Raw genomic sequence first — 22,708 nt, 5'->3', positions numbered from 1 at the left:
TTAGTTATTAAGTTTATTTTAGTTTTAGTCATTTTATTGCATCAAGTTAAACTAGAAGAAAATTAGAAATGTTGCTCTGGCAACTAGATGAAAAATAATAAGTTTAAGTTTTTTTTTTATTCTATATAAAAGTATAAGGTTTTAAAGTTTTTTATGGTTTTAGTTTTAATTACACTAATTAAACATTAACACTGACAGAGTAAAATAATGAAATGATTCTAAATAGCAGCTCAGAAAATTTGTTCTTTAATTTGATGAGAAATGTTTGATTTCATGTTTGACTTTATTGCAGGTTCTTCAAATCTGAAGCCAGTTAAACTGTGGATTTCTGCAAAAATCTAGGTGACAAACTGAACGCATTATGTGTGATGTTCCTATTCTGTATTATTATTAGAGGAGTAAATTAAGTCAGTAACGTTGCTTGGCGCTCATCTTAATCACAACATCTGGTGCACGTCGCGATATCACCACAACATCTTAGGATAGATTGATGGGTCAGATCTCGAAGCAGTGCCTGTGGAAGAAAGCAATGCTGCAAGTCTAGCATGGATGCATAAATTCGATTAAAGAAATGTTCAGTCTAATGCTTCGACCCGCGTGGCGTCAGGGAACACTGAGCTAGCACAGGCAGTCTTGCGTGAGGAACTTTATTGTCTTTGCCTTGTAGATGAGACATTTCTGCTCATTCCTCCCCCTCAGTTAAAGTGCTTTGCAACTCCTTCTTCATGAATAGCAATATATTTGCAATAATAGAGGCAGTACGGAGAAATGAAGCGTTGTGGGGGAAGTGTGAGATATGGGCCAAAACTGCTAAACATAACAGTTCTTGCATGCACATATTCAGCCATCTCGCAAAACTCAAGGGCACGCAGAGCAATCGCATGGCCAGGCTGCCTTATTATAGTCATTACTGTAACAGCCCTGGAAAACTATAATTCCAGATGTCAATCATCTAGAATGTTAATTTAGCACAGGTTATTTGGGTTTCTGAGAGGATCTCAACAATGTCTCAAACTGTGCTCAGGTTTGCAATCAAATATCAAGAGACTTCCTTATAAACTCGAACACTTTCCATCAATTTCTACTGTTTATGAGTGTAATAATGCTCTGTGCTCTTACTGTATGTGGTCTCATTTGTATCTGTTTTTATTTCTCCTATAGGGGATTTCAGGAGGAACATCTAACGTGTGTGACCCGCGTGAAGCATTACTCACTTCCTGGAACTGAATCAAGGGTCGCGGAGAGAGAACGCAGGGTTGCATTTGAATGCATGGTAGTGGAAGTCAAAGGAAATCAATTGTCATTTTAACTACTGAAGAACAGACAGACAGACAGATGATGGACGGACGGATGTTTGGATAGATAGAGACAGACAGATAGATAGATAGATAGAGACAGACAGACAGACAGATACGGACAGATGTATGGATAGATAGAGACAGACAGATAGATAGATAGATAGATAGAGACAGACAGACAGACGGATGGATGGATGGATGGATAGATAGATAGAGACAGACAGACAGACGAACGGATGGATGGATGGATAGAGACAGACAGACAGACAGACAGACAGATAGATAGATAGATAGAGACAGACAGACAGATAGATAGATAGAGACAGACATATAGACAGACAGATAGATAGATAGATAGATAGATAGATAGATAGAGACAGACAGACAGACAGACAGTCAGACAGACGGATGGATGGATGGATGGATAGAGACAGACAGACAGACAGACAGACAGACAGACAGATAGATAGATAGAGACAGACAGATAGATAGATAGATAGATAGATAGACAGATAGATAGATAGACAGACAGATAGATAGATAGATAGATAGATAGATAGATAGATAGATAGATAGATAGATAGATAGAGACAGACAGACAGACAGACAGATGGATGGATGGATAGAGACAGACAGACAGATAGATAGATAGATAGATAGATAGATAGATAGATAGATAGATAGATAGATAGATAGATAGATAGATAGACAGATAGATAGACAGACAGATAGATAGATAGATAGATAGACAGACAGATAGATAGATAGATAGATAGATAGATAGATAGATAGAGACAGACAGACAGACAGACAGATGGATGGATGGATGGATAGAGACAGACAGACAGATAGATAGATAGATAGATAGATAGATAGATAGATAGATAGATAGATAGATAGATAGATAGATAGATAGATAGATAGAGACAGACAGACAGACATATAGATAGATAGATAGACAGATAGATAGATAGATAGATAGATAGACAGACATACAGATAGATAGATAGATAGATAGATAGATAGATAGATAGATAGATAGACAGATAGATAGATAGATAGATAGACAGACAGATAGATAGATAGATAGATAGATAGATAGATAGATAGATAGATAGATAGATAGATAGATAGATAGATAGATAGATAGATAGATAGATAGACAGATAGATAGATAGATAGATAGATAGATAGATAGAGACAGAAAGACAGATAGATAGATAGATAGATAGATAGAAACAGACAGACATATAGATAGATAGATAGACAGATAGATAGATAGATAGACAGATAGATAGATAGATAGACAGACATACAGATAGATAGATAGATAGATAGACAGATAGATAGATAGATAGATAGATAGATAGACAGATAGATAGATAGATAGATAGATAGACAGACAGACATACAGATAGATAGATAGATAGATAGATAGATAGATAGATAGATAGATAGATAGACAGATAGATAGATAGATAGAGACAGACAGACAGATAGATAGATAGATAGATAGATAGATAGACAGATAGATAGATAGATAGACAGATAGATAGATAGATAGACAGATAGATAGATAGATAGATAGATAGATAGATAGATAGATAGATAGATAGATAGACTGATAGATAGATAGATAGATAGATAGATAGATAGATAGATAGATAGATAGATAGATAGATAGATAGATAGATAGATAGATAGATAGATAGATAGATAGATAGATAGACAGTGAAAGTGAAAACTGGAATTTCTCGAGAGGAGGAAAGGGGGAAAAGGGATAGATGTGTGTTTAGATGAGGAGAGAGAGAGAGAGATTGTCCTCAGTGTTCTTCTGAATCCTCCTCACAGGATTATTGTGATCTGTCAGCGAGACTCTGGCTCACACTAAACTCCAGCCGGCTCCGCTTGGGAGAAGTAACAGCACTGACAGATATATTTAGCCCAGGCCCTGTGGATCTTCCCCCATTATCCACCTCACAGTCTGTGGGATCCAGGAGCCTCCTCGCGGATCACACACACCTGATACTGTGATGCACAGAGAGCATTCTGGGAGGATTTGGGGTTTGTCATTTGCAAGTGTCATCACTTCGGGGATTTGCAGAGCAGCAAAGTATCAAGGAAGGTTTTTCTGTGTGATTTCTCTTTTCAAAAGTTCCTCGCTGATTATCCTTACCTCAACATTTCTAACTCTGCTGCTGATCGTCTCTTTTTAAAACTGAAGGGGTTTATTCTGATATAACAACTGGATGGATGTACATTATCCGCTTATTACACGGACACTTCCACATAAGTAAATAATTAGACACGAAATATTGATCTGAGTTGAAATATTTTATCAGCTCTTTAAGCAAAGCTCAGCGGAGAGAGCAGTTTCAGCGGCGAGATCAAACTAGACGAACATTTAAGAGATACGGTATACAGTCATAACACTTATTACACAGCATTTCACCACATAAATAATTATGGAGATAAGAGATATTGACTTCAGATTAAACTGTTTTAAAATCATACCTGTATCTTATAAGCCAACTGTGTTTAAAACAATAGTCACAAAATGGCCGCCGCTGCGTTTATGAAACGAGAGAGAGCGAGTCCACGATACTGGATGGCATAATTACTGTAAATAACTGTACACAAAATATTGATTCGACTGAGTTTTAATATTTTATTAGCTCACCAAATGCAAAACTTCCCAGAAGAAAGACCGTTCCTAGCGAGTGTGTAGCGCTGCTGACTTCAGTGACCCGGATGAGCCGGTGCTTCTGTTCCCAGCGGCTGTTATCTGGGAATAACTTACAGCGCGATTGACCAATCAGAATCAAGCATTCCACAGAGCCGTGTACAAAGAGAACTTACCGTCTTTCCCCACCAGGAAGTCCACGTGGTGGTACGTGTAGGCGACCCCGATCTTGGTCTCCACCTGCGGTCTCTTGAGGGTGGAGTAAATCTTTCCCGGACTGTTGTCTTCCGTCTGACGAAACTTCCTCAAGCCGCAGCCCATTTCTGCCCAACGACTAAATCCTGGGAGGAAAGAGACACGGTCAGAGGATTAAACACATCAGAGCTGACCACTTTAACTTTCTCATAATATACATTCCACATCTCCTCATTTCTCAGAGTCTGAAACGGTTAGTTTGAAGATTCAGTCTCTCTAAACTCCGCCTTTCCGAGAGCTGCTTTGCTCTGATTGGTCAGACGGCTCAGTCTGTTGTGATTGGTCGACCGCTTACAGCGCGTATCAGAAACCGAACTCCCATTACCATATCTGAATTTCAGCTCTTTCTCAGCGGTTGATACACAGTGAAATGAACAATGATCGTATTTTTCCTTACCAATTCCAGTGTGAGTCCTTGAAAAGTGCATCAAAGTGGATTTGCTTTGTCAGCAGAAACAGCGTCTTCTCGACATGAACAACACGAACCAAACTCTTCCAGTCTCAGATACACTACAGTGTTTGAGGGCGGAGCTAAGAGACGCTGTTCACCCAATCAAGACCACAGGCTGGGATTATGCAAATTTGTTACATTGTAACGTAGGTTTGTAACAGGAAGCAAGACTGGAATTACTGACTCGTTTCAGGCAGTTCAGAATCAATTTGTCGTGCACTTTTCAGATCTTTAACATTCAGAAACAACTCTATTACACACTGGATTTTAGCTCGCTTAGTCAGGGACACTTAATATTCAACAATATTATTGATCTGGTGCATTGACACCATTATATGAGAACTGAACTGAGTTATATGTAAATGAACTAAATTAATAACTTTTTTTCAACAAAAATGAACCATCACTGAACATAAACTGGACTATGACGCCATTTTCTTCTAGAGACAAACTCTGTTGCATTATTTTCCTGTTATCTCTGTAAAGCTGCTTTGAAACACTCTGTACTGTAAAAAGCGCTATATAAATAAAGGTGACTTGACTTGACTCTGCATGACAGGTAATACTCAAAGCATAATTGACACCACTTTTTAAAGCATGCAGCATAACTATTGTTTGAAATAATAATAATTTGCATAATGCATTCTGTTTCAAACATGCTATTTTCAAACAATAGTAATATACATTATATACTGCACATTCAAGCTGTTCTATTATAGTCCATAATAATTTGCTTGCTATTGCTTGTCATTGGTAGGTGGTGCTCGTTCTATTTTATATTCATATTTCATAATGACATTCATATGCTGTAGTCGTCAATACTTTAAATCAGAACACACAGTACGCACGGTGTTCATGAGTCTGTCAGGCACAAGTGGAGGTAATTGCGTATATCGGCTAAAGGTTTATGTGTATACTAGCATATACATGTCCTCAAAACTAATAGACAAGAAATACAAAAGCACTAAACTCCACAGACTCTGTGTTCGGTTTCATTATAAGTAACTCTGTTCATGTATTTCTTCTTTTCATGTGTTTCCCGTGAGGAAAGTGGAGCTTGTTTTCGCCACAGAATGAAAAATAAAAAAGGTAATTGCTACTTTTTTATCTCGCAATTCTGACTTTTTATCTTACAAATGCGTTATATAAAGTCGCAAAGGTATGTTATAAAGTCAGAATTGTGTGATATAAACTCGCAATTTTGAGAAATTATTATTTATTTATTTTTTATTGCAGAAATATACAGAAACTCTACAAAATACACACATCGACCAAAAAACAAACAAAAACAAAACACAGATATACAACAATATAAGAACAGGCGAGGAGAGAGAGAAAAAAGAGAGAAAGAAATGAAAAGAAAGACTTTAGAATTTGAAAAATATATCCTTTGGGGGTGTCGAGACGAGTGTTTTAAGGTATTCAGTAATTTAACATCTTTTACCCTTTGAGAAATAAATAAATTCTGACTTTTTTCTCAGAATTGCATGTTTATATCTCGCAATTCTGACTTTATAACACACAATTGAGTTTTATAAAGTCAGAATTGTGAGATAAAAAGTCGCAAGTATCTTTTAAAATGTTTTAGGGAAACAAGCTTCCATAGATCTGTCTATTTTCTCACGTAGACCTTAATTTGCTTCTGTGTACGCAGCAAAATACAGTAAACTGCTGTTTTCCAGAACTGCCTCATCCCGTGCTTGTAGAGAGCAGAAAAAGACCCAATTAAGAGCACACTAGATTAGCCTACTAAATAAATAAATAAATAAGGGTTTCAGCTCATCATTGGAGCCCAATCTCACCACTGGCAGGCTGGGAATTAACACGTCCAGCCACTGAGAGGCCAAAAGTGCTCTCTGTTCATCAGCCAAACACCCCGTCTCCAAATCTAAAGTGACAAGCGTCGACAGTCGCCAGCGGATCAGAAGAGTCCAGGTAATATCCCATTGTGACCAGCTGATTAAACCTGGGGTGGGCTGTTGATGAAGAATACTCTCTATTCTGTTCCTGTCTAATTACAGCGGCCGGACGAATAATCTGAGAGGCGGCGGCGGCCGAGAATACACTGTTAATGAGGTGAACCGCTCGGATGAAAAGGTGAGAATCAATCACAGAAAATCAAGCAGATTGTTCATTAGGAGTCGGGATAATGCCGGCAGATCCAGCGAGAGCAACTTTAATTAGGACCCAGACGAGAGGCCATGCAGATTTATGAACGCTGTCATAGGAATCACTGTTTCTTGTGACATGGACATGAATGGATGCGTTTGGCTATCCGTGGCTGAATCCAATCGGGGGAAATGACATCTGGAGTACAGCAGTCATGCATCAGCAATTGGATTTGAGATGCGGGAATATTTTCCAGTTGTAGAGTTTTTTCGGCTTAATGAAATGGACGCGCAACCCTTTTTTAGTGTTGTAATCTGATGTATTTCAGGCGCCACAATCGTGTTTTTGCAGTGATGCCATTGAAGAACCATTTTTGGTTCCCCAAAGTACTTTTCAGTCGTCAGTTCTTAAAAGAATGATTTTTTTCTTATTGCGAAGAATTTTTGAAAATATTCTAAAGAACCTTTTCCCACTATCCACTAGTGTGCGGTATTTCAATGCAAAAATCAAGTTACTGTCATTCTTTTTGGTGCAAACACGCCCCCTTTCTATGCAAATTAAGTTTATTGGTTTCACTTTAATTTGATTGTCCCTTTAACACATTCTGTTGACCATAAGTAACATTGCACCTACATGTCTAACTCTCATTAGAATATCACTAGAGTATTAGTTTACTGGTAGGGTTAGGGTTAGAATAAGTTGACAATTACTTATCCACCATATTCCTGACGACCTTACTGCGTTTTTAATTATGGGCGGCACTTCCGGTTTGGGGAACTTCCATTCAAAAACACTGAAACGAATCATTTCAAATCAAAAGATTGCCCAAATAAAGCTGATCCGTCAGTTTGACTGGATGAGATGTCAATTTTCCTTCATCCTTCCTAATCATCCTCATACACTGATTGGCTTCATCACTGTCTCCTCTCCACCAGTAAGCTGGTGTGTGGTGGGCGTTCTGGCTCAATATGGCTGCCGTCGCATCATCCAAGTGGATGCTGCACATTGGTGGTGGTTGAGGAGATTCCCCCCTTCTATGTAAAGCGCTTTGAGTGCCGGGAAAAGCGCTATATAAATGTAATGAATTTATTAATTAATGAATTATTCATGATTTATTTTCAGACATTATGAGAATAACGTTATACTTGGTATTTTAACGTGACATGTTACAACAGGAATATCTACGGCAAGAGCTCTTTTCTTTTCCTCGTGATTATTTTCTTTTTTCCCTTTGCAATCCGCTGTAATATTATGAAAAAGGCCAACATATCCTGCACATTTGTGGTCGGTTCTCCTGAATTTAATTTACGATATATGCCATTAATAACTCACTGGAACGCACGAAGAATCTCTCGTTATTCTCCTCAAATCCTCACGTCTCTTTCCAGGTTTTTTTTCACAGGTAAATGCAATTTATAATCTGACAAAATGACGGAAATCACTTTGAAATAGTGTCACGCAATGCTGAAGTTCATGAACATTTTTGATAAAGGCAACATAAGTTAAATATACTACATATTACGTGCTTTTGGGGTGATTTGTTCTGTTGAAAGTACCTTTTTGATGCTTTTACACTTTTAAATGTCCTTTTAATGTTCGATAGTTGAAGGGTGAGTAGATTAATGTCATCTCATTGTCACACTTTTTTAACGTATTGTGTTCATAGAGCGAGCGTTTCACTGATTGTTTGCAGCTTAAAGGAAGTTACACACATACTTCGCGCTAAGCATCATGGGGCGCAGGAATAATGTGGATAAAGAACCTTTTTTTGTGGATGTAAAAGATTCCATGGAAGGTAAAGATTCTTTATGGAACCATCGGTGCCAATTAAGAATCTTTATTGTTTAAGAGAATACATTGTAAAGTGGGACTTTTTATCCATTGGGAAAAGTGAAAAGTGGGCGATACATACACTACCTTTCCAAAAATGTGGGTTTGATACTAAAAGTTTAAACTTTTATTCAGCAAGCACACATAAAATGTATTTTAAAATGAGGGTAAATATATTAGTTATATATACGATTTCTATTTCGAGTAAATGCTGTTCTTTTGAACTTTCTGTTTATGTATTTGTAAAATGTATTATGGTTTCCCCCAAAATAATAAGCAGTTTTCAACATTGATTCTGATAATATATGTTTCTTGACTTGAGCATCAAATCGTCATATTAGAGTGATTTCTGAAGGATCATGTGAAACTGAAGACTGGAGTAATGATGCTGAAAATTCAGCTTTGATCACAAAAATATAGATTCATAAATCATACCGATCCCAAACTTACAGTACAAACAGTAGTGTATCAGAATTGAGTCACAAGGAAAGGGTTGAAAAGTGAGTAATAAGTGATAAAAGGTAACAAGAAAAATTTTTGGGGGATTATTTTATCATCATATTATTTAATTGTGGACAATAAGACCAGAAACATCCATTAAAAAGTAAAGTGTCAATTTTGATTTACGGCCTGAATGTTTTTTTGTTTTTTTTGTTTTTTTTTGCCTTTCAAAGAGGAGTTAGTGTAAACAGTAAAGGCCCGTTCACAGTTATAACTATATTAGCATCCACACCAGCTGATATTATTCCGGTTATTCTTGCACGCGCTGCACGCTTGTCGTCTGTCGCTTTAAATAGCTCTTTAAAGCAGGATGGATTGTGATTGGCTGTCAATCTCAGCAGAAAAATAATTTATTCGGAAAGTGATTCCAACGATATAATTTCACAGTGCCGTTATCGTTAGTTGTGGTGTGAACTCTGCAGATTTTGGTGTGAACGGGCCCTAATTCATCCTAAACGGCAGGACAGCTCGCTTTCAATTACTGCTCTTTTTTAGGCTTGGGTATCGTTTCAATTTTAACGTTTCCAATTTCGATTCTGCTTATCTATTCCGATTCTTATTGATTCCGAATTTAGATTACAATAAGGTAAAAAAATTAAAAACAGCCTTAGATATCATTCACATTTAGTCTTATTTCTTATGAATATCATGAACAAAAATCAACAAGTTAAAGAACATTTACACAAGGAACATTTGCCTGTGCTTTAAAAACACCATAGAAGAACAACTAGCCTAACTAATATACATTTCAAGCATAATTAAAGACAAGTAAACACTCACTAACTTAAAAAAAAGAACAAATAAAAAATTAGCAATCACAACAAATAGATACAACTGAACAAAGATGCGGTTGAAATAAACAGTGTTTTAAGATTAAGGTTCAGAAACTGGAATCAAATATAAAATAACACTGCACTTTATAAATAAAATATACATTACAAATATAGTTACAAATGTTATTCAGTCAAGAACGAGTGAATTTTCTCTTAGTCTTCTGTTGTTTGATTAGTGTTATTATAGAGACGGCAGGAATATTAGGCTGCTGTCCCTTTAAGAGCTGCACGGATCCAACATACTGATACACGTGCAGCACAGACAACAGTTTTCTGAATGGGTTAAAGTCATATTGAAATGCTCACGAAGGAATTTCGGTCAAATTCCGGACCTCAAGTATTCGATTTCCAAACCTACTCTTTTCTGATATCGGTCCATCAGTTGGAAAAACAACAGACTGCCCCAAAAATAGCCGTCTTTGACATGACAACCAGCACAAAGTGTTTTTCCCAGACATCGCTGCATGTTTTGAGCTCAGACACGCGCTCTCTGGAGGCAACAGGCTAAGCGTGTGCGCCATCGCAGAGAGAAGCCGCTGCGATACGTGGGGAAAACAGAGTTGGTTGGAGGGTGTGATATTTGCATGGCTGATACGGGGAGGGGAGGCTGTGCATGAAACGAAGCGGGAAGGTATTTTTAGAGCCAACGGAGGAAGTGGGAGATGTTTATGATTTCAGAGAGACTAGCTACTCCCTCCCCGAGGTTCTGCTTCACGCTTGCAGCTTTTGGCAGATCTGTCTCTCTCTGGCAACCGCTCCCTCAGCACTGGAGACTGACAGAGAGTTCACTTCCAGTATACCGTTACACACACACACACACACACACACACACACACACACACACACACACACACACACACACACACACACACACACACACACACACACACGACAGGCCAGAAACACTGACTCTTCTGTGCCATTGGCTTTTGGCTTGCTTAGTTGGGGGACATTTAATTTAATATTCGACAATATTATTGATCTGCCTGCATTTACACTATTATACAAGAACTGAACTGAGCTGGACGATGACAGAGCGGCTGTATATATATATATAAATGAACTAAATTAATAACTTTTTTACAACACTGAACTTTCTTAAGCTGGACTGTGATGCTATTTTCTTTTTTTCTTTACTTTCTTTTTCTTTCTGCATTATTTTCCTCACTCAAAAAAAAAATAAGCTGTTGATTAAATTAAGGAAACATTTTCCACGAAAATGAATTACATTTTTCCAACAAAATGTTATTTGTTGGAAATGATTTGTAGTATGAACTTAAATTAATTTAGTCATTCCTGCTAGATAAAGTTCTGTCAGGTTAACTACAATTAATCTTTGCCCTGACTAAAATCACCAACATTATAATTTTAGCTAATTTGACTCTACAGTTATTTCCAATGATAGTCACTATTGTTCAATTGAATTAAAACCTCTTTTTACATAGTAATATTGAATATTACTTATGTAAGTTTGCAAGTGATGTTAAATACTTATGTAGTGTATACTGAGAGGCCACAGTCGCCTCTCTTCTGCATAATGGTAACCACAAAATTCAAAAACATTACAGAAAGTCCTCTAAATTTCTAACATAACTGAATATTAAACACTAACATTAACTAACAACATCTTTCCATTTACAAAAAAAAAAACACATAAAATAACACTTTAATCCCTAAATTTACCCTCCTACTGCAGTCCCTTGCAAAGCATGCTGGGAACTACAGATCCACTGCCCAGTTAGTTGTCAAAAAAATTATTCATGTAGTTTTCACACAAATTAATTAAGTAAACTTCAGTTTTAAATATATTAGGTTGATTGAACACAATTAAATTAAGTTGTGACAAAATATTAAACAATCGTGTTACTTTAGCTTATTTTAATTAATTACAATTCTTTTTATCTCTGTAAAGCTGCTTTGAAACGATCTGTACTGTAAAAAGGCGCTATATAAATAAAGGTGACGACTCTTCATAGTGTAAAATTGTCTCCTTGTGGCGGAGAGAAAGTCAGGCACTGTTGATGAGCGTTCATTTGTTCAGCAAGGCATCTTATATCAGACGCCACGGGAAATGTTTGTTAAAATGATCATTTTCACAGCAAAGACACATTTGGGAGAAGCGATGAGCCGACTTTGATGACAATAACGTTCATCCCTGCTCAGATGGACTCGTTTAATAACTAACCCGAGCCACCGAACACTGAGTTCGTGCGAATGAACGGCCAGAACACATTCAAGGTTTTCTGTTTTGTGTTAGAACGGTGTCGTGTTAGCAAGTTTATAACTCAATCAATCAAAAACTAACTTTATCTGGACAATAACTTTATTCTAGATCTGCTGTAAAGCCTAAACAATCTCTGTTACTGTAATCTCCTATTATAACTGTAAAGCTGCTTTGAAACAGTCTATATTGATAAAAGCGCTGAAGGTGACTTGACTTGACTAGCATGCGAAGGACAAAACTTCAGTGCCGCGGTTTCAAAGCTGCGGTTCGGCTCGTGTTTAGAGAAGATTTCTGAAAGAGGGACTGAAAACTGCAACTCTTCCTCTGACCCATTTTCTTTAATGTGGCAAATAAGGCAAACCTCTGCACGGCAGTGCTTCCTGACGCGTGTTTTTGTCGGTTCAGCAGGCGAACGCTCTCCTGGGGTGGGAATGAGACAGACTCCCTGTTTGGACTTTTTCCTTCCTTCCTTCCTGGACGTCCTGGACTCAACAAAGACCCTCACCTGAGCAGGGCATTGTGGGGGAATGTGGACACACTTGACGAGGAGAACAGATCCAAAAAGCCCCATCAAAGCATCATAGACTTGTATGGTGCATATTATGTTTGAATATTTGTATGCATTTAATAAAAAAGAAAAAATGCATTTGATAAAAAAAATGGGATCATACATCATCATGTATAATGGGAACTGGCCTGAACTCATTTTTTCTTAACCCTCTTTGTGTGTCAGTCAAAAATTACCGTATTTTTTAAAAATTACAATGAAATGAATGTACTATATTTTTGTTTCATAATGTTTTTTATTTAATATTTTGTATTTTTTAAGGGATTTTATGGTAGGCCTACTTAATTATATTTATGCAGTAGATATAATCCATTTATTCACTTTTTGAGCATAGACCTGAAAACGAAATTTCCTACTTAAACTTTCATAAATCTTGACCGCTTCTGATCACAGACTGGAGTTTGTTATCTTCATAAAGAAGACACTTGGCAGATTATTGCTGAAGTGAAAAAAGTTTTAAAAAGTAAATAATAATTGTACATTTATTGTTATGAAAAATGCACACAAATACTTTTTTATGAAATATATATTTTCCAAAACAAATTTTACTCTTAAACTGTGAGACAATCAAAACCATAAAAAATAAAAATTTTTTTAAATAGCTTTAAAGGTATAGTGGAGGATTTTCTTTTTCCGGGTGGATCATCAAGACTATTGGTCCTCCTACTTGTCAGTCATTCTGGTGATATGTTTACGTAAGGCCGTCGTACGTGCTCGTCATTTCTGCACATGCGCACTCTCAGGTGTATATGTGTGGTGACTATGGGTGAGCTACGGTTTCAGCCATTCATTGAAGCTCGCCGTTCTAATCATTTTTTCTTGTATTTAATTAATATTTGGGACTCAAAATAGATGGAGGGCTGTTTAATATCCTTCCCAAAACCACAGATTATTTTGAACTTGTTTGGAAGAGCTGAAAGTCTCTCGCCCTTTCCATTAAACACTCTCATGTACTTTAACAAGAAATACAAATCATAATCGTGTTATTTATGCATAAATATAATTATATTATAATGAACATTATCCATAAGCTATCTATACAAATTCACAACTGGAAAATGCATTAGGATAATTCCGTTGTGGTGCGGCAAATGTCAATCTCAATATTTTCAATATTTTCTGTATTGCTGATCATTCAGCAAAAACTTCTAATTAATTTATCAAAGATGCAGCAGCAAACATTATCATGAATAAGAACTGAAATCATTTAATAGAATAATTTGGGGAGCGTTTCAAACATGCACTCTCAGAAAATAAAGTACATAATTGTACCTTTAGGGGTACGATGGGTTGTCACTGGGGCTGTACCTCAAGGGCACAATACTGTACCTTAACCTTTAAAAGAAACAGTACATGTCCCTTTTAAAGCTTTTTGACCCTCAAAAAGGTCCATATATGTTCCTTGAGGTCCAATAATAAGCCCTATGGGGTATGTTAGTGTAGATTGTACCTTGGGGGTACTCCTACTGTACCCCTATCTCTGACAGTGATGTGAACTACATGGCAGAGGCGAAGGTTTGCAGGAATTAATGCCTTCATTTTTTGCGTGTTCCCTAAATGCCTTCCGAAGACTCGTACAGAATATAGTGTGTAAACCACTTTTGCTTTGGGGTGAAGATGCACAAACACCATGTTTTACTCTGAGGACACATTTCCCGGGGAAAGAGAAACAAAATGTCACCGCATAATTTAGACAAAAATGGGGGTTAATTGGTGTCTTGGGAAAGCGCTCCTACTTTTATGTCCCTATACAAGCTCCAGACCGGCTTGTGTTCCCGGACACTGCTTATGAATAATCCGGGAAATAAAGGTACAGGAACAGCCACAGATACAGACTGAACCCAATCTAGACACGCTGTTACTCGTCTCTGTAATCAGAGGGCGGAGGGACACTTTCCCTCTCTTTCTCTTTTGTTCGGCATGAACCTGGAGAACCGTCCGCTCGGCGTCCAAGGTCTCGGCACAGACGCGCTGGAACCAGACGCAGCGGATGCGATCGCCATGGGAACGGGCCCCTTGACAACCATTTCATACCCACGAGAAGAAAAGAGAGCAATATCTCTCCCTTTATTCGCTTTCTTTGAGATTCTCTCTCATATTCTCTCTCGTCTTTCCTTTCTCTGGCTTTCTCTGATTCTAATTTGTTTTACGTGCCATTTCATTTTCACAAGACAAATATAATTTTCTTTATTATAGAGCTGTGATGCTGGAAATATGTCAGAGATTTTGCTAGACTGTCCAAAAGCGATATTTGTTTTTTAATGACTCTACAAGTTCGATTACACCGTTTATATATTTTTTTATATATATTTTAAATGTGAGTGAAGAACAAAACACTATACTTGGTTACGGTATTTATCTGACAAAATTATTTGGCAAAAAAGGCAAACTAAAGATACAGGTTTTTATTTTACCATGCACAGTTTTTTTATAAATAAATAAATAAAATGCATAGAAAAACAAAAAGCTGTCAGGATGCATTGACTACAACATTATCAGATATTAATATTTTGTAGGTTCTCTCTTGTTTTTGCATGTTATCATTACAAATAAAACCACAAATATGCAATATGCTTAAAAAAATATTAATAATATTATTTGAATAAAGGGTGAAGATTTTTCCTGTCCTCTACTGTATGTGGTTATGAGGAGACGGGATGCTTTATATTATTTGTGCATAAACAAAGAAATGCACACAAAGAACTTATGAAGCATGAAGCGTTTAATGCAGAGCATCAGTTTTAAATGATTTATCTGTTTTATAATATTAGTTTTATTGTTTTGAGTCTTTTGTTCTGAACTTAAAGTGACATTGTCAGACTTTTTCATTTGTTATGAATAATCTGATCTTTACGTTCATGTCTAGAATTACCTCAAGTATTTAATTCATTGTATTATCCTAAAAACAGGCATTACATGTTGACATTTGAATAAACTTTTTTATGAGAAAAATAAACATATTTTGACTACACTTGTCATACATATAAATATACGATGTCATAAAAGAAGAACTGTTTCTTCCCAAAAGAAGTTCCTCAAAGAACCTTTTTTCTTTTTCTTTTTTTTTAGAACATTTCGTGCAATGAAAATATTCCATTCTTGGAAGCCAATAAAGAAGTTTATTTTTAAAAACAAATGAGAATTTTCTCACACCACCTCCCCGGTGCCCATATGGGCGACAGCATGTTGTGCGAGAGAGTGTGAGACTGTTTTCAGTGAAGAAAGTCTCTTTTCTTAAAGGAGTGGTTGATTATGAGTTCACTTTTCTAACATGTTTGATCATAAACAACATCTGCAAAGTTACGACGCTCAAAGCTCAAAGCAAAGGGAGATATTTGCTTTTAAAGAAATCGCTTTTTAAGGACTACAACAAACGGCTGGTAGAGACTACACCACATTCCTCCCGGGTTAGTGACGTCACCAACCCTAAAATTTACATAAACCCCGCCCCCTGAACACGATTTATAGATTATCATGACAGAATATGCTAATCAATGACTAGAAGATAACTACACATCAGCTTCATAAATTCATCAACTAACCATTCAGAAATGTCCTGTTGCTTCTACATGTTGTCACTTCTTCTTGAGTCTCTCCATCATTGTCTGACTTTGAACATAAAAGCCTAAATGTTTTTGAAATGTTCAGTGCATGTGTGTGTGAGGTAAAAGAACACAAGCTCTTGAAGCTCCGCCCACTGTGCCGGGAGCAGCAGCTCATTTGCATTTAAAGGGACACACACAAACAATGCGTTTTTGCTCACCCTCAAAAAGTGACAATTTTAACATGCTATATAAAAATATCTGTGGGGTATTTTGGGCTAAAACTTCACACACACACTCTGGGGACATCAGAGACTTATTTTACATCTTGTGAAAAGGGTTTTTCAACAAAGACTATTTTAAACATTGTCTTTACTAACTTTCTGGGCCGGCAAGTTTCAATAACATAGAAGCCTATGAAGGAGTGAGCTCTCAGATTTAACCAAAAATATCTTAATTTGTGTCCTGAAGATGAACGAAAGTCTTACGGGGTTGGAACAACACGAGGGAGAGTAATTACTGACTGAATTTTTGGGTGAACTAACCCTTTAATACTTTTATTCAGCAAGCGAGTCGATGAGTCTTGAAGACGTTTTAAAGATGCTTTATTCCGTGGCCTGTTAAACACAGAAAGTGTGTGTTTTCCTGCAGCGCTTGCATATTTCCCGCTTTGACTGTTCTCTGTTGTGTCTTAGGCATCGCCAGAGGCCTGAATACATGTGGCAGGAGCTCGACGCTGCGACACGAGGGAAGAACCTAATCTTCACACGTAATCCCTTCAAAGTGGCAGCTCGCGCAGGAGAAGAACAGAAATCAGCATTCATCTTCCATCAAGTGTGTTTCATCTCCTCCAGCGACTCCGCCGAGGAGAAGTGCGCCGCCAGCGGATGTGACATCTGATTTGTAAGGCTGTCTAATCACAGGAGAAGGTGAACGTCTTCTCTCTGTTCTCAGACCAGAGCCTGTCCTGATTCAGCGTTTGAGAAGACTGTAGTAAAAGGGACGATACGATTCAAATGCACGTTCCAATTATCTAAATGAGATTTAATTGAGCACTGGAGAGGGTTCTCTGTCCCAATTAGGTTAGCAAAATATTGTGCTTCATGTGTATTAATCATATTCCTAACACACCAGACAAGCTTCAGATGATAATGATGATACGAATAAATACCTGCAGAAATTATCTACAAGTTTGCTGCATGTGACAGATTACAGATTCATACATGATATTCTCATCCTAAAGACCTCAAACACACTCAGTTAAAGTTTCAGGAGAGATCTGAATCTCAGTTCGCCTGCTTATACTACGCCCTTAAAGTATGTAGTGTTTATGTGGAGAAGAAGTCAATACTTTTGAGTGTGAATAGCAGAAGAGTAGACAAGCTTTGGGACAAACTACTTCTTCATAATTTCGTATTTTGCTGTCAACGTTTAAACTGCCCTGTCAATCATCTCATCACAGTTAAAATCCTCCACATTCAATTTGATTTAATTTCCTGCCATACTGGAGAAAAAGCAGCCGTTAATCCGCCAGTCATGCGGAGACTCTCCTCATGTGTTTGGTCATGATCTTTTAAATGCATCATTATGCAAATGTGTCGTTATAAAAGTTCACAAATGAAATATGATGCGGATAACATTGAATAAATATATTTTTGGCAGTTTAGATGCTGATTATTAATTACTCAAACCCCTTAACCATTGTTCTCACACATCTGCCATGCTTGTAGTTTTTCAACACGTTTTTTTGTGTGTGTGTTTGTAGTTCTAATCGAATAATGGGTTGTGGTTGGATCTGCATTTCAGATTCTAACCGGAAAAATTTGAGCATCCGGGTGACTTTGTAATACTCATTTCAACATACTATGATTTGGGACACACTAATTCTAATTTCCAATTCTATTTAGGACGGATGCAGCAAATGTTTCACACTGTGCACAGGTTTGCCAAGGAGACCCTGTGGAGCCCATAAAGGGACAAGGTGATGGGGAAAAAAATATGAAATGGGAAGAAAATTTATATTTCAATGCTTTTGCTTTCTCTAGCAAAAGTCCAGCGTTCCCCGAGAAACTTTGCGTTCGCTTACAAAATAATATGAGGTGGGAGGAAAAACTACACTGCCGTTCAAAAGTTTGTGATCGGTAAGATTTTAAATGTTTTTAAAAAAAAAGTCTCTTATGCTTACCAAGGCTGCATTTATTTGTTCAAATTAATACTTTTTGTTTCTTCAAAGCGCTCGCTGCAGTTTTGTCATCTGACGCTTTAGATGCTCGAGCTCTTCAAAGCAGGATGGATTCTGATTAGCTGTCATTGTTTTATCATTCATCAACTGGGGGAAAAAAATAGGCCTAGTTCTGAAAGTGATTCCCAGTATATATTCCAACAGTGTTGTTATCGTTGAAGTTGTGTTGTGGACTCTGCTAATCTTTTAAATTTAGAGTGATTTTAAAAACAATCTTTATCGTTTTGGTCTTTGGTGGGAACGGGTTTTAAAACTGGAAATTAAAACGGGCATTAAAACTAAAAACAGAAAACTTTGTATGCGTTTTGGCACGACAGCAGCGTTTTGGGGCCTGAAAATGCGAACTTTTGGAAACGGCAAACGCAAGTTTTTGAAAACTATAGCGTTATTGCCTCCTTGTAAACTACAAAAACACGAATTTGTGAAAACCATATGGAACCTTGTTTCCATCACTAAATAAAAAAAGTAAAATTAATGAAAAAAAAAATATTACTTTAAATAAAAAGTAAGTGCGACTTTTTATTTTGCAATTCTGACTTTTTTTTCTCATAATTCTGACTTTTTTTCTCGCAATTCTGACTTTCTTCTCTCGCAATTGTGAGTTTATATCTAGAAATGTTGACTAGTTTTTTCTCTCATTCTGACTTTTTTCTCTCATTCTGACTTTTTTATATCTTGCAATACGGGCTTTTTTCTCGCAATTCTGACTTTTTTTCTCATATTTGCGAGTTTATATCACGTAATTGTGAGGAAAAAAAGTCAGAATTGTGAGATAAAAATGTGCAATTACCTTTTTTATTTTTTATTCTGTGGTGGAAACCTAAACAAGCTTCCATAAAACGGTAACATCATGCGCGCTTATGTTCGTACAGACGCAAAGTGTTTCTTTACATAGTGACATCGCCATCTACTGGCATGGCAGCAGAATACAGTGTAGCCGTTTTCAGGGATCCATGTGAACAGGGATCGTTTTGACATTGTCATCTGTACGTTTCCATTTATAGTACATCATTATCGTGTAATTGTACCCTTAGAAACCCCACAGACACCCATAAACACCATAGCATCATGTCTGCAACTTTTGCACACCACTCATAATGTTTTCCAAAAATGTACAAAATTGAGTTTTTGTATTTTTTTCCCTCTGAGCTGATAAAATGTTCCAGCTGATGCACATATGACACTGAAGAGCGGGTACGCGCGGGGTCGGAGGGCACGAGCCCGTGATATGATGCACAGATTCCTCCAGGACAACAGCGGCTCTGTGTGTCGATTCCTGGGGCGTCTGGAACTGATTAATGACAGTTTGCCTCCTCTCTTCTCTTTTCTTACATTCCTTTCTTAAAGGCCGTTCACAATGAGAGCGATTTGCGTCCGTAAGACATTAATTTACAAGGAGAGTTGGCCATTTCTGGCAATATGAGCGACAGCTGGACCGCCTATAGCAACAATAGATTAGCATACTAACATAGCCTACTAATACTCTTTCAGGATTTATTATGCATACTGTGTACAGTGTGCACATTTTCTATTGGTATGTATGGAATACTTTACAAAATGTGCAGTACATAACAGAGTATGCAACAATGCAATGCACTCGACTTGGTTTTTAACATTTTCTTGACTTGTTATTTGATCAGTATGCCATAAAATGTATAAGGAGCTATTTTTGTTTCCTAAGATGATGCCACATGCATTTTAATGTGACAAAAGCGTTTAAAAACCAGTGTTGTAAAAAATAAAAAATAAACTATTAAAAGTTGTTTTCCGGTAAGCCTAATTAAAATAAAGCTGAAATAAAATACAATAAATATAACTTTTTAAAATAACCATTAACTAACATTCCCTGAGATTTTTGTGCAAAATCAAGGTTTAAAAAGTCTATTTGTAGTTTTATTTCTGTTAATAACGAAGTAATGTTTGACGTGTGCGTTGCGAAAGAAAGCCCCGCCTCCAGTGAAATCTCATTGGTCCAAAACTGTGATCCCCACAACAGTAGCTGGATTTAAAGTCGCGATGTAACGGAAGTAGTTACCGATGTTTTTCTTCCATACTGTGACGTACATCCAAGTGAAACAAAGAAAATAGTAGGAATGGGACTTGCATCAGTTGTTGATTGATGGAGGCGGATCTGAAGGGGCGGGGTTTAAGCGGACTAAATGAATGGAGAAGTTCAACATACTGTAGCTACACATCACCAGAAGATTGAGCTTGATTTAAACTATTGAGTCAAAAAACATTTAAAAAATTTAAATGTGCACAAATGAATTGTTCACAATAAGATCAATAACATGAATCAGATGATATAGATGAATTTTCATTTCATGATGACTTTAAACAGATATCTTCAGGTTGTTCTATTACACAGCATTTTCGCTTTCGGTGTATTTTTAGCTTCATATGTATTTTTCAGAATGGCTGACGTTATTAAGTCTTGTTTAATGAGAAATGTATCAAAATGAAGTGACTTCAGGCTTAAAACAAGAACAAATATCTGCCAATGGAGTCAGAAAAAAACAAAACAGAATTTAAAGGGAACACAAGTTGGTTTTTCTGACCCCATTGGCAGATATGTGTTCATGTTTTAAGCACAAACATTAATATCGTATTCGTAAGTCATTCTGCTTCTGCAGCAAATGCATCTTGATTTAAGAATGTTTAGATATTTGTGCTGGAAAACAAGAGTAAAATACTGAGGAAGAGCATCAGTTTTTGCATTGAATTCAAAGTAAATCCTCTGCGTTCATACAAACACCTGAATTAAAGTGCCGAGGAAACCCTTCTCTCTATAAGGTGAGTGTGTATCTCCTGTCAGCATCACACACTGTACATGTGACTCAAACTAAAGCACTGGGCTGTGAGATAGGCTTTACCAGGAGCGCGCGCGCGCGCGCGTGTGTGTGTGTGTGTGTGTGTTAACGGTTAAAGACGTTCATCATCTCACAGTGGCAAACTTGTGGCTTGTGGCTTCCCATGATTGATTCTTTATCTCCTGCACTGTTGTAGTGTTAACTTTCCCCTCAGACAGACAGATAGACAGACAGACAGCACGCATGCATCATCTCTAACACGCAGAAGTGAGACCGGTTTTACCTGTTGTGAAGGTTTTGACACGCAGACGCTGCAAGTTTGAGTCCGCGATCCACAGGGATAAAGCAGGAGTGCTGGTACGGTTCCCGCTGGATGTGACGGCACAATAATAATCAGAAGAATAAGAAGAAGAAGCGAGGATCCCCGGATCAGTCCTCCTGCGACAGGCAGCTCACGGAGCGCAGAACACACACTGCCGTTAGGTCATGCTCAAAGTATGTGTGTGTGTGTGTGTGTGTGCAATGCAATGTTCTGCAAGCTCAGAGAAAAACCACATCCTCTGACATGCTCTTCTATCCTTCTCCTGCCTCTCTCTGACTGTCTGAGATGACCCAGACACAGTTCACTCCCTCTCTCTCTATCTCTCTCTCTTTCTCTCTGTCTCTCTATCTCTCTCGCTCTCGGCTTCTTCAGCTACTGACTCAGTTCCTGCCCACCAACTGAAGAATCTGAAGACTGAGGAGGAGGAGGTGCTGAGAACGAGAGAGAGAGAGAGAGAGAGAGAGAGAGAGAGAGAGAGAGAGAGATAAAAGGGAGAAAAGGAGAGGGGGGGCAGTTCTTTTAGAAATTACAGTCAAATGAAAAACAACGGTAAGAATGCAGCATGATGATTGAAAGCGTGGAAATAACCAGAACACTGAGTGTGAAAACTCAGCTCTAATATCTCACATGTCTCTTAAATGTCTCTCCAAGACCACAGCGAGATTAAATGGAGAGCAAATTAGTTTAAAGGTTCTCACAAAAGTGAGCTCCAAAAAGGAAACAACACACACACACACACACACACACACACACACACACACACACACACACACACACACACACACACACACACACACACACACACACACACACACACACACACACACACACACACACACACACACACACACACACACTCTCTCTCTCTCTCTCTCTCTCTCTCTCTCTCTCTCTCTCTCTCTCACACACACACACACACACACACAATTTATTTTGATTAATCTATCACTAAACAAGACCTAATATCTTCAGTCGTTTTGCTCCTCCAGTAAATGTATAGTACTTGATTCGAGAATGTTTCGATATTTTTACTGGAAAAC

At 37.5% G+C, this 22,708-nt stretch overlaps 1 protein-coding gene across 2 annotated transcripts in view; it reads right to left on the bottom strand.

The window, feature by feature from the left end:
- rftn1b (raftlin, lipid raft linker 1b) overlaps nucleotides 1-22,042 on the bottom strand; it is a 125,474-nt gene extending 103,432 nt beyond the window's left edge. Inside the window, exons 1-2 of one of the 2 annotated variants that reach the window (XM_082150097.1) lie at nucleotides 21,630-22,042; nucleotides 4,158-4,322 (exon numbers count right to left, since the gene is read on the bottom strand). In XM_082150097.1, the coding sequence (XP_082006223.1) occupies nucleotides 4,158-4,302 (145 nt within the window). In that variant the 5' untranslated portion in view covers nucleotides 4,303-4,322; nucleotides 21,630-22,042. The remainder of the gene's footprint in view (nucleotides 1-4,157; nucleotides 4,323-21,629) is intronic. The other variant, XM_082150098.1, reaches the window with a different exon arrangement.
- Nucleotides 22,043-22,708: the final 666 nt, after the last annotated feature.

The sequence above is a fragment of the Leuciscus leuciscus genome (genome assembly GCF_965113295.1).
Source record: "Leuciscus leuciscus genome assembly, chromosome: 20".
NCBI classification, from domain to species: Eukaryota; Metazoa; Chordata; class Actinopteri; order Cypriniformes; family Leuciscidae; genus Leuciscus; species Leuciscus leuciscus.
This window is presented reverse-complemented; position numbering and strand designations above follow the sequence as displayed.